Source organism: Uranotaenia lowii, chromosome 3, assembly GCF_029784155.1.
Source record: "Uranotaenia lowii strain MFRU-FL chromosome 3, ASM2978415v1, whole genome shotgun sequence".
Lineage (NCBI taxonomy): Eukaryota > Metazoa > Arthropoda > Insecta > Diptera > Culicidae > Uranotaenia > Uranotaenia lowii.
The window spans coordinates 114,049,297-114,062,371 of NC_073693.1; the positions used below are offsets into that span (position 1 = coordinate 114,049,297).

The 13,075-nt window shown below is 38.8% G+C and overlaps 1 protein-coding gene across 2 annotated transcripts in view; it reads left to right on the plus strand.

Moving 5' to 3' along the window:
* LOC129756948 (uncharacterized) overlaps positions 1-13,075 on the plus strand; it is a 608,072-nt gene that overhangs the window by 430,534 nt on the left and 164,463 nt on the right. For both annotated transcript variants that reach the window (XM_055754020.1, XM_055754021.1), the window contains exon 7: positions 12,669-12,863. In XM_055754020.1, coding sequence (XP_055609995.1) covers positions 12,669-12,863 — 195 coding nt within the window. The remainder of the gene's footprint in view (positions 1-12,668; positions 12,864-13,075) is intronic.

Genomic DNA, 13,075 nt, shown 5'->3' on the forward strand with positions numbered 1-13,075 from the left:
AAGCATCTGGCTGGTCTCCAGCCAAAAACTTGTCGCTGACAAGTCTTGCCCGGATATTTCGGAGATAGAAGAGGAGAAGGATCAAAATTTAATGTCTAGCTCTTGAAGTGGCTGACGATCTGCAAATCAGTCAGTTTTACGTAACTATTGACACAATGATTGACTCAATATACAAATAAGACTGCCTCTAAATGCGAACTTTCTCCAAACAGGCCCAAATAGGCTGCAAGCTTTGTATATAAATTTCAAATTTATAAATTTTTGCACCTCCCATAACTTTTTAGGTTGTTTTGACCACTGAAAATAGCAATACAAATTTTGGAAGCGATTAATTGAGCCCTGAATCGAGTTTTGCTTTTGTATGGAAATTTGTAAATTGTATTTTTATTCAAAACTCACCAGAGATGTACTGGATGTTCAGATAAATAAAATTTTGGATGTTTAATATTCCTTGACTCTTGCAGTACATTTCATGTAAACAAACCGCAAACCTAGCATATACCCTGAGAAAGATATTCGATGTTATGCAAAAAAATGTTTTTCGAAATCTATTTTTTTAATTTTTGCGTTTTTGACTACTTATTTGAAAGCTATTTTACTTCAGGATGATAATAAAAAATCACAAACTGCTTTCCATAGTCAATGAGTTTGTTGATTTATGTCACCTTTGCAAAAATATTTCGTGAAATTATTTTTTCTTTGAAATGGTTATAACTTTTTTTTATGAATCACTTAGCTTTTTTCGTGATAGCAAAAATTAAGCTTAAGAAAAGGAAAAAAAAAATTAAAGACAAACTTCATTCCAAGCTTATTTGAGTTTTCTGGATGAATTTACATTCCAAAATTTCTTCTCCCATACAAATTTACTTGCAAAATTGAAACGCGTTGCGCTAATTTAGGAATAAACCAAATAATTCCAAATTTAACACTGGTGCTTGGTGACCCAAAAGGCATCAAAAAACATATGGGAACAAAAAGTCAACTTTTGCAGCGGTCTAAAGCCCATAGGTCCTACAGAGTTGAATCTCTGTTTTTTGTTGGATCTGTATCTGTGGCTGTGTATTTAAAAACAAAATATGTTGTTTTTGTGCCGAAAGAGGTACATCTGATAAACTTGACATCAATTTGAAAAACTAAAAGTTTTGAGAAATTTGTATAATCAAGCTTCGAGAAACTGCAGAAGTAAATTTAAGTCGATAAAATTCTTTATTGGACGCTATCAGAAAAACCACTTAACAGAACACCACAAAAATTTGCACAGGTTTACATAACATTACTAAAGAGTGTATTTGAAAAAAAAAACACTTTGTTTTTTGAATAACTGTTTCATGCATTAATGAAAATTGATGAAATTTTCAGTTGAGCTGTCTGATAACAAAGCATTAAAATGTGTAATTTTTTGTGACATTCTGTTAAGTGGTTTTTTGAGAAAATGTCGAGAAAATAAGTTTTCTGAATTTAGTTTTTAGGCACCACGTGCTCCACCCATAATGTATACTTTGAACCACCCTCTTTTCTTTTTGTTTCCAAAAGTTTGACCTTCAGAATTACTCAAAATTGTAAAATTGATCGGAGTTATGACAAATTTAGTCGATTGTCCTACTTTGGCACAGTTTTTGTGTAATGGGCACGATTTCAGATCAAACCAAAACAGAGAATCAACTATTTTAGACATATTGAAGTGCTATGCAGGGAAAACAGTCGCATTTAGAGGCAGTCTTCTTTGTATATATATTTAGCTCTTCATCGTGTCAATCGTTATGAATCACTGACGGATTTTCAGCTTCTACAGATCTACATTCCAGAGAGACTTATCAACGAAAAATTCCTGGTTGCAAACCTACCAGGTATCCGCCAAGGAGTTCGTTTTGGTGTCTATTACGATTTTTTTTATATATTTTCCCACTAGTGGTCCAAATATTTTGCATACGATTAGACCACCGCATTTTGTGAGTCTTCTGTATGTCAGCTAGACGAACTAGTAAAAAAAAGATCTTTTTTTATCACTTCCCTTATCCAAATTTTCGAATTTTGTTGATAAATCTTCTTATATCCTTCAAATTCTTGGAATCAATCATCTTTGCTTTTATTTTTTTTTTGTCTTTATTAGAGAGACTTTCAGCCTTTAGCTGGTTCGTCTCTATGCTTTTATTTAATTATTTTAACTGGTTTATTCTCTAGGACTCTTTGAACAATTTACCATATTGGTCGAATAGTTGATATCCAGCTGTTGCTGGGTCTCCCATTGGGATTTTTTCTGGATTTATCGGGAACTGGCTCAAAAATATTTTAACGGCTAACATGAGTAAGAGAGCGTCACATGTTTTCGATGTGACGGGGCCTCCCAGGAAATACACCCGTCACCCGAATATGGGTCCCATGGCGACGAACGTGTTTTTTTATGTGATAGTCCCTAGGCCCATTTGGGTCCTTCCTCCACCCCATACGCTTCTTTTAAAGTGGGAGGGACATTTTATCCTTAAGATAGTTATATTTAACATGTATTTGCTTTTTCTGTACGACTTATTTGTCTTACTCCCGCGTATGTCCATCGCCGTATAATTCTCTAATTGAATCTTCGTCAGATTTCCATCACTTTCATTGTATGATCCTTGTCAGGATTAGTCATATTTCCAAACAGTCTGTTTTGTTTATTATTTATTGTTTATTGTTGCTTTTAAATCATCTGACATAGTTGTCTTAATGATAAAACTTAATTTAAGGTTACATAAATAAATTGCTCGCGCGATGATTTTTCAACTATTATTTCTCAATTTGTCTCTTAGATAAGCTTCAAAACGACGTTTAAAGGTTGTGGTACATACATTGAAGTCGAAAAGCGTATAAAATCGTAGGAAGCTAATTTTTGCAGACCGTAAAGGGTCGTTACTACCATACCGCGTACTTCTTGATTCTAATGAAAGCCAGTCTCGATTTCGAAGAGCTCTTTCTGGAGCATAGATATTACAGCAAGAAAGCAACCATGAACAGTCGATTTCATTTCGTAAAACCTTCGCCACGAACAGTGATTGGCCGATGGCATGACGATCCGAGAGTGTGTGAAGACCCAGTAAAGCACAACGCTGAGCATACGGTGACAGGTTTAGAGGATTCTCCCAAGGCAACTCCCGAAGAGCATATCGCACAAATCTTCTTTGAATTGCTTCAAAACGTGCAATCCATACAGCTTCAAATGGCCACCAAACAAGGCTTGCAGATTCTAATGTTGAACGAACCAAACAGCAGTATAGAGCTCGCAGGCAGGCAGGATCAGTAAATTCTTTGCTCAAACGAATTATAAATCCCAGCATCCGGTTAGGTTTTTCAATAGTAGCAGAGTAGTGGTGCTTAAAAGTCATATGACTGTCTAAAATAACACCAAGATCCTTTATTCGGTCTACACGATGTAATTGTTCGCCAACAATATTATAATCGTACAAGAAAGGTTGTTTCCTGCGTCCAAATGTTATGATACAACACTTAGCAACACTCAAAACCAGAGAGTTGACAGCACACCAGTTCACTACTGTATCAAGGTATTATTGTAATTCGTAGCAATCAGCAAGACTGTTTATGATCAGAAATATTTTCAGATCATCCGCATACATGAGTACTCCACATCCAGCAAGAAGCGTGTTTATATCATTGCAGATCAGCGTGAACAATAATGGTCCCAAATTACTACCTTGTGGTACCCCTGCACTCGGATTGAATTCTGTTGATTCAGTGGAGCCAATTCTGACAGCTGAACGACGGTTTGTTAGGTAGCTCCTGATCCATATACACAGTCTTTCCGAAAATCCTAAACGACGTAACTTTCTGAGCAAAATTTCGTGATTCACTGAATCAAACGCGGCTGTAATATCCGTATATATAGCATCAATTTGCTTTCCGCCATCGATATTGGATAAACATAATGAGGTAAAAACTGTCAAGTTTGAGGTTACTGATCGTTTGGGAAAAAATCCATGCTGATTTTCAGAAATCCAATTCCGGCACGCTGAAAACATTACATCATTGACGATCCTCTCCAAAACCTTCGAGCAGGCAGCAAGTGATGTGACACCTCGATAATTACTCACATCCTGTTTGTCACCTTTTTTAAACACAGGGCTCATGAATGATCTTTTCCAGATGTCAGGAAATTTTTGTTGATCGAAGGACTGATTAAATATGTGAGTTGGAGGTTTTACTAGTATGGCGCTACATCTTTTCAAAACGCACGAAGGTATTCCGTCTTTTCCGGCTGAGGTAGAAAACTTCAAATTGTTGATAGCATCAAGAACCATTTCTTCAGTAATCGCGAAGATGTCGAGGTCTGACACATCTCTGGGTAACAGAGTGACGGCTGCATTGATTTGATTTGTACTTAACGAATGCATCGGAAAAACACTGGGAAAATGACTGGCAAAGAGGTTACATTTCTCAGCAGAAGATGTGGCAGTTCTGTCTTTCAAATGAAGCATCGCTGGTAGACCAGACTCCTTTCTTTTATGTTAACAAACTTCCAGAACATTTTTGGATTGCGGCGAAGCTTAGATTGCATGCGATCCAAATAGCGACGGTAGCAAAAACGATTGTAGATCCGATATCTTCTGGTGGCATCATTTAGTTTCATTTTGATAAACGGACAGCGGGAGCTACTAAACTGTCGTAACCATTTTAATCGAAGCCGTTTTAACCGTTTTAGTCGAATATTTGTCCAAGGAGGTCGGAGCGGAGGCCGAACCAGCGGTACAGAATTTTCGAAAACTTCAGTCATAATGGAGCAGAATGTACTCACAGTCATATCTACATCAGTACATCTTTGGAGAATCGTCCAGTCAATTTCAGATAGCGCTCGGTTCATTACTCAAAATCAGCACGACAGAAATTACGAGCAGATGCATCGAATTCATCAACAAAACCTACAGGTTTCGGGAAAGAAATATCAAACTCAAGCGGAGGATAATGCACGTCTATTGGAACAACAACTTCGCTGGCCTCGATGATGGTGCTTATCAAAATCGATTCATCAGTGAATACTAAATCCAACATCCGATTATACTGGTTCCGTATTCCGTTTCTCTGATGCATTCCTTTCAAGACAGTCCCATCCACTAAAGAGGCACTTGCCGTACTCATCACTGATGTGGAATCGACCGACAAGCTGTTGCCATGACTAGGGATCCACAGTAATTGAGGTTGGTTAAAATCGCCAAGAAAAATCATACCGCATGAAGAATGTTGCAATCTAGCTTCCGAAAGAGCATTCACGTGAAGATCTAGAATTGATATGTCCTGGCTTTTTTCCGGTGGAATATACGCTAAGCCGATCAAAAACGAACTATGTGCATAAGACACTTTCACCCACAAGTTTTCAATGCTACTGGCATTTCCAATTGTTACGATGGATGAGCTATATTTGCTCGAAATAGCCACAAGGACTCCTCCACCACGACTACGCCTACTGTTGGAAATATTTCTGTCACAGCGAAAAACAGTGTAGTCTGAACAGAAAAGTTGACTTGAAGGTACAGAAGAGTCAAGGTGTAAATATCGTAACCGAGCTCTGATGATTTTTGATTTCAGCCCACGAACATTTTGATAGTATACGCGCAAACCATGCGGATCAGTAGTACGATGTGTTGTTCCCGCAGTATGACGATGATGAATGGGGCGCATGCTGGAAGGCGATGGGCAATCACTGAACGCATTGGGAAATAAATATGGGTACTTGCCTGAACGCACAGGCTGGAGAACCCCGTTGCCTTCTTCGAACACAGGGCCGGGACGACTGCTGACGCTGGCTGGAAACTGCGCGACTGTGACGAAGGGCTCAGGGGTCTCCATTGTGCTCAATCCGTTGCGTCCCGGTGAACCAGTGGCAGGCTGAAGCGTGAAGTTGATATCCTCGTCGACAGAAAAAATAATATCCGATGTACACGGAGCGGGGCTGGAAGGCATATATACATCACCGGAAGAAATGCCTAAATGACACAAATACTTGCCGAGACATGGCAATTGGAAGCCTCCCCCTAGACCACCGGATCGATAAACGGGACGACTTGGTGCAGGAACAATCGATCGTAGGTGGCCAGAGTAGAGAGCTTCCGGATTGGCATGAGTGGTGCGCCCCGGTGACCATTGAGAGATCCGAGATGTTGCTAGTGGCAGGTTGAAGCGATGAGTTGACGTCCTCGAGAATTCGTTTGTCGTAATAAGCCGAAAATATAGTAACATCAGATGCGCATGAAGCGAGGCTAAAAGGCAAAGATGCATGACCGGAAGAAGTGCTCAAATGGGACAAATACTTGCCTTGACATGGCAATTGGAAGCCTCCCCCTGGACCACCTGACCGAAAAACGGGACGGCTTGATGCAGGAACAATCAGTCGTTGGTGGCCAGAGAAAAGAGCTTCCGAATTGCCTTGAGAGGTGCGTCCCGATATCCAATGACAAAGCGGCGAAACAGATTCGTAGTTTTTGATTTCATTTGCAGCAGGAATGGTGGGTTTAAAATGGTGATCTCTACAGCGGTCCACGAAATTGTCTGAAGTTGTAATCCAAAAACTCGCGGAAGAACAATCCTTTTGGCCATGATTCAGGGTCCAGCGCTTTCACTTTTAAGTCAGGAGAAACGCCAACTTTAAATGAAATAAACCGGAACGAGCTTATGTCACTGCCTCTAGGAACAAGTTTTGTTACATTCATTTCATCCACGCCAAGGTTGGTTTGGACCATAGCCCTAACTGCATCTTCAGTCACATCGGGTTTAATACGTGACAAATAGATCCAGAATAGCTTCGAGTTTTCTTCATCGCATAATGGAATGGATGCAATATCTCCTGTCGCTTGTTTTGATCCAAGTTTGCATGGTTCAGTCGAGGCGGCATCAGGAATTCTAATTCGTTTAAGTGGGCGCCTTAATTCTGACGTAGGTGTCGCCTTGTTCCATACGGGGGCAGGAATAGGTTTTGGAGCAAGCTGTTGTATGTCTGAGCGCATTTCGGTAATTGCGTTTGTAAGCTGATCCAGGGCATTAATTTCGGGCGGTTTGTTCAAGGCCATAGAACGAAAACTATTGTTAGAAAACCAACACAAAACAATCGTTACAAAACCAGAAAACATTCTTAGAAAATGTATCTATTTGTCGTGCCAAACTTTTTGTTATACCCGTACATCCGAAATGATAGAGCTTGCCGCAAACACCTCTGCAAACTATTTGCTCAATACCGTTAATCGCTTCGTCACAAGTCGAGCAGGTCTTATTCATTGCGCCCGGCAGTTATGCAACAGGGTATTCTCAGTTGAAATTTAGCAGAAAGCTTCTCTTTTTTGCAACTAGATGTCGCTTCGATCGGGAAAAATTGAATAGAGGTGGTTTTGTAAACAAACAACAAGAAAGCACAGTTTCAAAAACCCGTAATTTCGACGCGATTTCAGTTATTTGCCACGCACTTAAAACAAATACTCGACAATAACCGGATGAGGCAACGACGTATCGAGATGAAGAATCACACGGGAGTATTTAAAACAGTGAAAAACACTTAAAAGTAAGTACTTTACAAAACAGATCAATCACAATAACAACGATTCTAACGATGTGTTATGTATTGTATAGCCACAGACAAACAGACAGGACACTCAAAAGAAAATTCGTATGATTTTTCGCAAGAGATGACATTGCCATCTAGTGGCGACATTGCCTACACGCTCTTTTTTTTAAACTCAAAATTAAGTAGTTTTGGTTCAAAACATCACTTCGGTGGCTTCCCTCAACTTTGAGTTTGACTGGGCAGTAGCAAAACTAAGTTCTGATAGGCATACTCAATACTAAGTTCGGCAGCCGAACTCGAATTTATCCTTTTTTTCGAGGGTAGCTGATATTCAGGGAATTAAAGGATGATTAAAATTTGTTGTACCCGGATGTTGCTGTTCCGGTACATTGCATTGCAATTACAGAGCGGTGGAAAGTTTTGACATTCCCGGTCAAAGAAAACTTCCGGATGTTACTTCCCACGGGAAGTAAACAACATCCGGAAGTTTCCGGACATTCCAAGCCGCTCACCGTATGGTGACAATGATGGACAGAATTTTACGCTGACACGGTGAACATGCATTCCATTATGAAGTTCCTTAGTAGTCTTCCGGTAATTGTTCCGGAACGACCAAATTTTGCGACGTGTTCGTCGGTTGCTGTTCTGGTTCGAACTGAAATCGCTAAGTGTTTTCAGTCCAACAAAGAGAGTTCAATTTTTAGTTCATAAGGTCGAACTCAGCTTTGATCCCTCGCCGAAGGAAAAAAAGGGATCAATTTTGAGTTCACAGTTCGAACTCCGTTTTGATCCATCGCAAGGAGGAAAAAAGGGTACTTAACTTTAAGTTCATAGAATCAAACTATGTTTTGAACCTCGGTCATACTTAATTTTGAGTTAAAAAAAAAGAGCGTGTACCAATTAAAAAGGAATCTTCAAAATGATCCAGGATGCCTATGAGATTATGATGCCACAAAAAGTGTAAATAAACAAATAATCATTTGCACCAGGCTTTTCCCTTCAATTCAAAACTAAGTGCAAAGAAATAATTGAAATATTTGTAACAGTTCAGTGGTATTGCAATAAATCTAGTGGAGAAGGTTCTTCACGGGAGAAAAAAGATAGCAACAAAGCGTAAAAAATCTACAATTCCTGAAAAAGTCTGACCTTTTGAAATCCAAAAGCTTCAAAACTTGGTCTCCATTTTTCGTAAGTTTCATATGAGTTTATCTAAATGCATTTTTATATTTTGCAGAAGCAGATAACTAATTGAATAATATAGGGGTCCCCGCTGATCTTACACATCTAATATATCAAAAGAGCTCATAAGGATTGTAATCAGCCCAAGCATTTGGTTTTGCGGACCAGACGATTAACTTTAAAACGTTTACTTTGTTATGCTTTCTGATTCTGGTACCTAACTGATCGATTGCCGAAAATCCGTCTTACGTTATTTGCCATTTAGTTGTCATCGCACCAAAAAGAAAATTTTTCTCAGTTCGGGATGTCATAGAGAATGTTAAAATAAAGTCAATTTAAGACACACCATTTTTTTTATATATTTCATCGAAAATTGTCGGAAAAATAGTCTGCATTCAATTCCCGGAAATTTTTGCACATAAAAAAAAACTCTTATCACGATTCCTAGTTCTTGCGAGGGGTTTTACTTGAGTCCACCATACGGGCTTCCTTTAACTTGATCGTCAGATTTTACACTAAAATATGGGTGGTACGTCGATGAGTATCCACTGCTTATGTTCAGTTCCAACATATACAGGCGCTTAGGTTTGAGTTACTACAGAATCCGACAGTTGGGAAAATTGGTTCACCGCTGGAAATGAAAAGCACGGAATATCAAATCTTCAAATCATCCATTAATAATTTTTTCAAATAATTATTAAAATGCGTTAAAAAATAAGATATAAATCTACTTACGTTTGCCGAGGAATCAAGTGGAATAGAGCAACCGTCACAAATCACTTTACATTATTTACCCTCCACATTGATCTAATTTACAAAATAAAATCTGATTGTCGCAAAACAGTTATCAGTTTCAATGGCTACCCTGATGGAAAATTAATGTTTTCAAAAGTTGAAGTGGTGCTATCTGGTGGCGACATTGCCTAGCTCTCTGACCTAGCTTTGAGGTTTTGCGAAGAATGAAAAAAGAGTGTCCCGTCTGTTTGTCTGTGGTATAGCCATTCTCTTGAAAGTGTATATGTTCACACTATCTTTGATGCTCGTCGGTAGATTGTTGAACATTTTCAATCCGTTGCAGAAAAGAGAGCGTTTGCTCATCTCTTTTTTAATATTCGGCAGTCTGAAGTCTTGTGCTCTTCTAGTGTTGTAGCTATGAATTTTCGATTCGATAGTATGGTAACATTCCATTTTTCATCTTATTAATAAACATTAAGCTGTTATATGCTATTCTCTGTTTCACTGACAACCATTGAAGAATGTCGAAAATTAAAACACTGGGAGTGTATCGATTACATCGTATCACTACTTTCATAATGTTATTTTGTATTCTTTGCAGTCGATTTGTTTGTGTATCAGATGCATGCAGCAATATTGTAGCGCAATAATCGCAATAATAATTTCACATAAATTACTTTTGACCAGAAAGTCATATAGCGGCTGATTCGGCAAAGTATGCCATATTTCATAACTATTTTCTTGATTGTATAGTCAATAGGTGCTTCAGCTTCTTATCAACTTGTATTCGATGGCACAACCATCTTTCGATGGCACAACCATCAATCAGCAAGTTTGGGCAGACTCTTATTGGACGATTACCAATAACCATCCAGCTGGTTTTACTAAGATTCAGACACAATTTCTTATGTTTTGAAAACTCAGAAATATTTTTCAAATCGGAATTTGCTTCTTGAATAACGAGCTCTAAGTCATCACCACTTCAGTAGGAGAATGAATCATCTGCAAACAGTTTGAGACGACCATAACGTAGACAGTTTTTCATGTCATTGATGTACAATATGAATAGCAAAGGACCCAGAACACTTCCTTGGGGGACACCTAGACTATTTTCTCTGTATCGCGAATACGACGATCCATATTTTGATCTTTGCTTTCTGTTATTCAAGAAGTCCTTAAACCAGTTCAGTACCATTCCGTTGATACCTATTTTTTCCAATACGTTTACCAATTTAAACCGATTAATCGTTTCAAAAGCTCTCTTGAAATCTAGAAACACTGCAACTGTGTAACTACCGTTTTCAATATTGATCTTCCAATTTCTAAGTATGAAATTCACTGCTGTCTCCGTTGAATGCTGCTTTCTGAATCCAGATTGCTCGTCAATCAATATTCCTTCCTACTGTTAAACTTGAAAATTGAATTCCAAGGCACTGCGAGCGACTGTTTCGCTTTCATTTGCTACTCTATGTTTCTGAGCACAGTAGGTTGATTGATGGTACATAAACGTACGTACCTTTCTTTTACGGCCAATGGTCTTTGCAGCTTCGCCTAGACCAGGGGCAGTCAACCTAGCTAGTGATTCACGACCCAGAATTTGAAGTTGTAACCCTCGGACACATATTTGCGGCGTGCTGCGTTTAAATTCCTCACCACTAAGAACTGAGTTTTCAGTCTTGGGTGGACCGACTTCCAACCTGATTCCATGATTTTTTTTTAAATAATAAGAATTTTATGAAGGTATTATTTCCATCTAATTATTATAGACTTTGAAGTGCTTGTTCTGTTCCGCCCACAGTTTGACCTCTTTTGTGATTATGTCCAGGTTCTTGACCCGGACAGTAACTTTCTTGTTGAGGATGCCTTCCTTTGCTTTCTTACCACTTTAGGCTTCCAAGCTATCCTTGCTATCGAGCTATCGTGCTATCCTTTAATTCGGGAATAGTTCCGCAGGAGTTCGTTTGGTGATTTTTCTTCACGTTTTTGCCCAGGTCGATATGCAATTGTCGAAGAACATCTACATTCGTCCGTTCAGGTGTCAAACCATGACTTGGGTTTGAGTTTTTTGCCATCTTTCCTCTTATGAAGGTCCATAAGCGGTCAAATCCTACCAGAGCAGTGGAGTCATAATCTCACGCTCTTCTGTTTTGGAGATATTTTCGATCATGTTCGGTCAATTAGTTTTCTCCATGCCCTGTTTTCTCTGCAAGCCTTCTAACGCACAATTAAGTTTTACTACCCGAACAACCAAAATCCCGTAAAACAGGTACAACAAATCTTACTCACTCACATCATTGATCGTATTTAATTTTATACAGCTCATAAATTAAGTTCTTTTTGATACATTCAAGTTAAAAATAAAACAACATTTTAAACACCTTACATACCATTTGAAAAGGATTCTAGAATTTCTTCAATTACACAGGAGAAACACTCGGCCTCATAGAACAGCCGACAGAATTCCGGGAAGATTGAAATTTTGCTTGAACCAGTTGATGCTTGATTTGAACTTTTTCACTATCCACTATTTCATGAATTTTACACTTTTTCGGAACAAATTTGGCAGGAGCAAAAAAGCTTCCAAAAAATTGTAAAATGAGACAAAAACTCTTTCTATCTCCATTGACGGTTTGTTGTAGTTTTATGTAAATTTTTGATATTTAAAAAATAGGGACATTTTCCAAGAGTAAGCCAGTCTAGGACAAAAGGCTTGAAACCCTATCAAATGGTAAAGTTTGAAGGAAAAAAAAGTTCGACTAATTTCCAATGCAGCGCGCCACCATACCCGGACCCAATGGCTTCGTATGAACTGTGTGGAGTGAATGTATTGTGTGATGTAGGTTTATTTAGGATTGATTTAGGATTGCTCTTTCCCCTTCAACTTAACATTTTAGTGTTTTGCACTCCTAATGATTTTTCTGTTTCATTTTTTTCTTATAATTTCTGTGGAGAAATTTTCAAGCGGGGAAGTATGGAAATCTTCAAACAATAATAATGCTTATCATTTTATTTTCATTAGCCTCCAAGAGGGAAATTATCATGATTGCTTTAGTTCCGCGCTCCTCGGAGCTGTTAAAAACATCTGTTGCCAGGTTTATAGAAGTGGGTAAACTACCCACTTAATGAAAAGCAGTATCGTTTTTTCTTCGTTTATGAACAATCTCAAATTGCAATCAATCTTAATTGTTTTTTTTCTCTTCCTTCAATTTCCTTCCAGATCCGCGGCGTCGAGATAGGAATCGTAGTGTTAGTGTTAATAGTGTGGGCCGGTGCTATAGCTTTATTTTTTAATCGCTGGGGTAAGATCCGAATGTTGCTTCCATACCAGCCGGACTACAAGCAGGAGCAGCTCAAAGTTCCGGGGACTGGCGTCTGTGCCAATGGGTCCTGCAACGGTCAGCACTCGCACCAGGTAGGAACTTCCGTTATTCCATCCCACCACCACAGCTTTGCCGTTCGTTACGTTTGATGAACTAATCAACCACATCAGGGCACCCACCACCACCACAACAACCCAACAGCCGAATAGATGATGAATTCATCAAACATACCCACACACACACAAACCCTTTCGCCATCATAAATCCTTTCACGTTAGCACATGGTACGAGAAATCTAACGGAA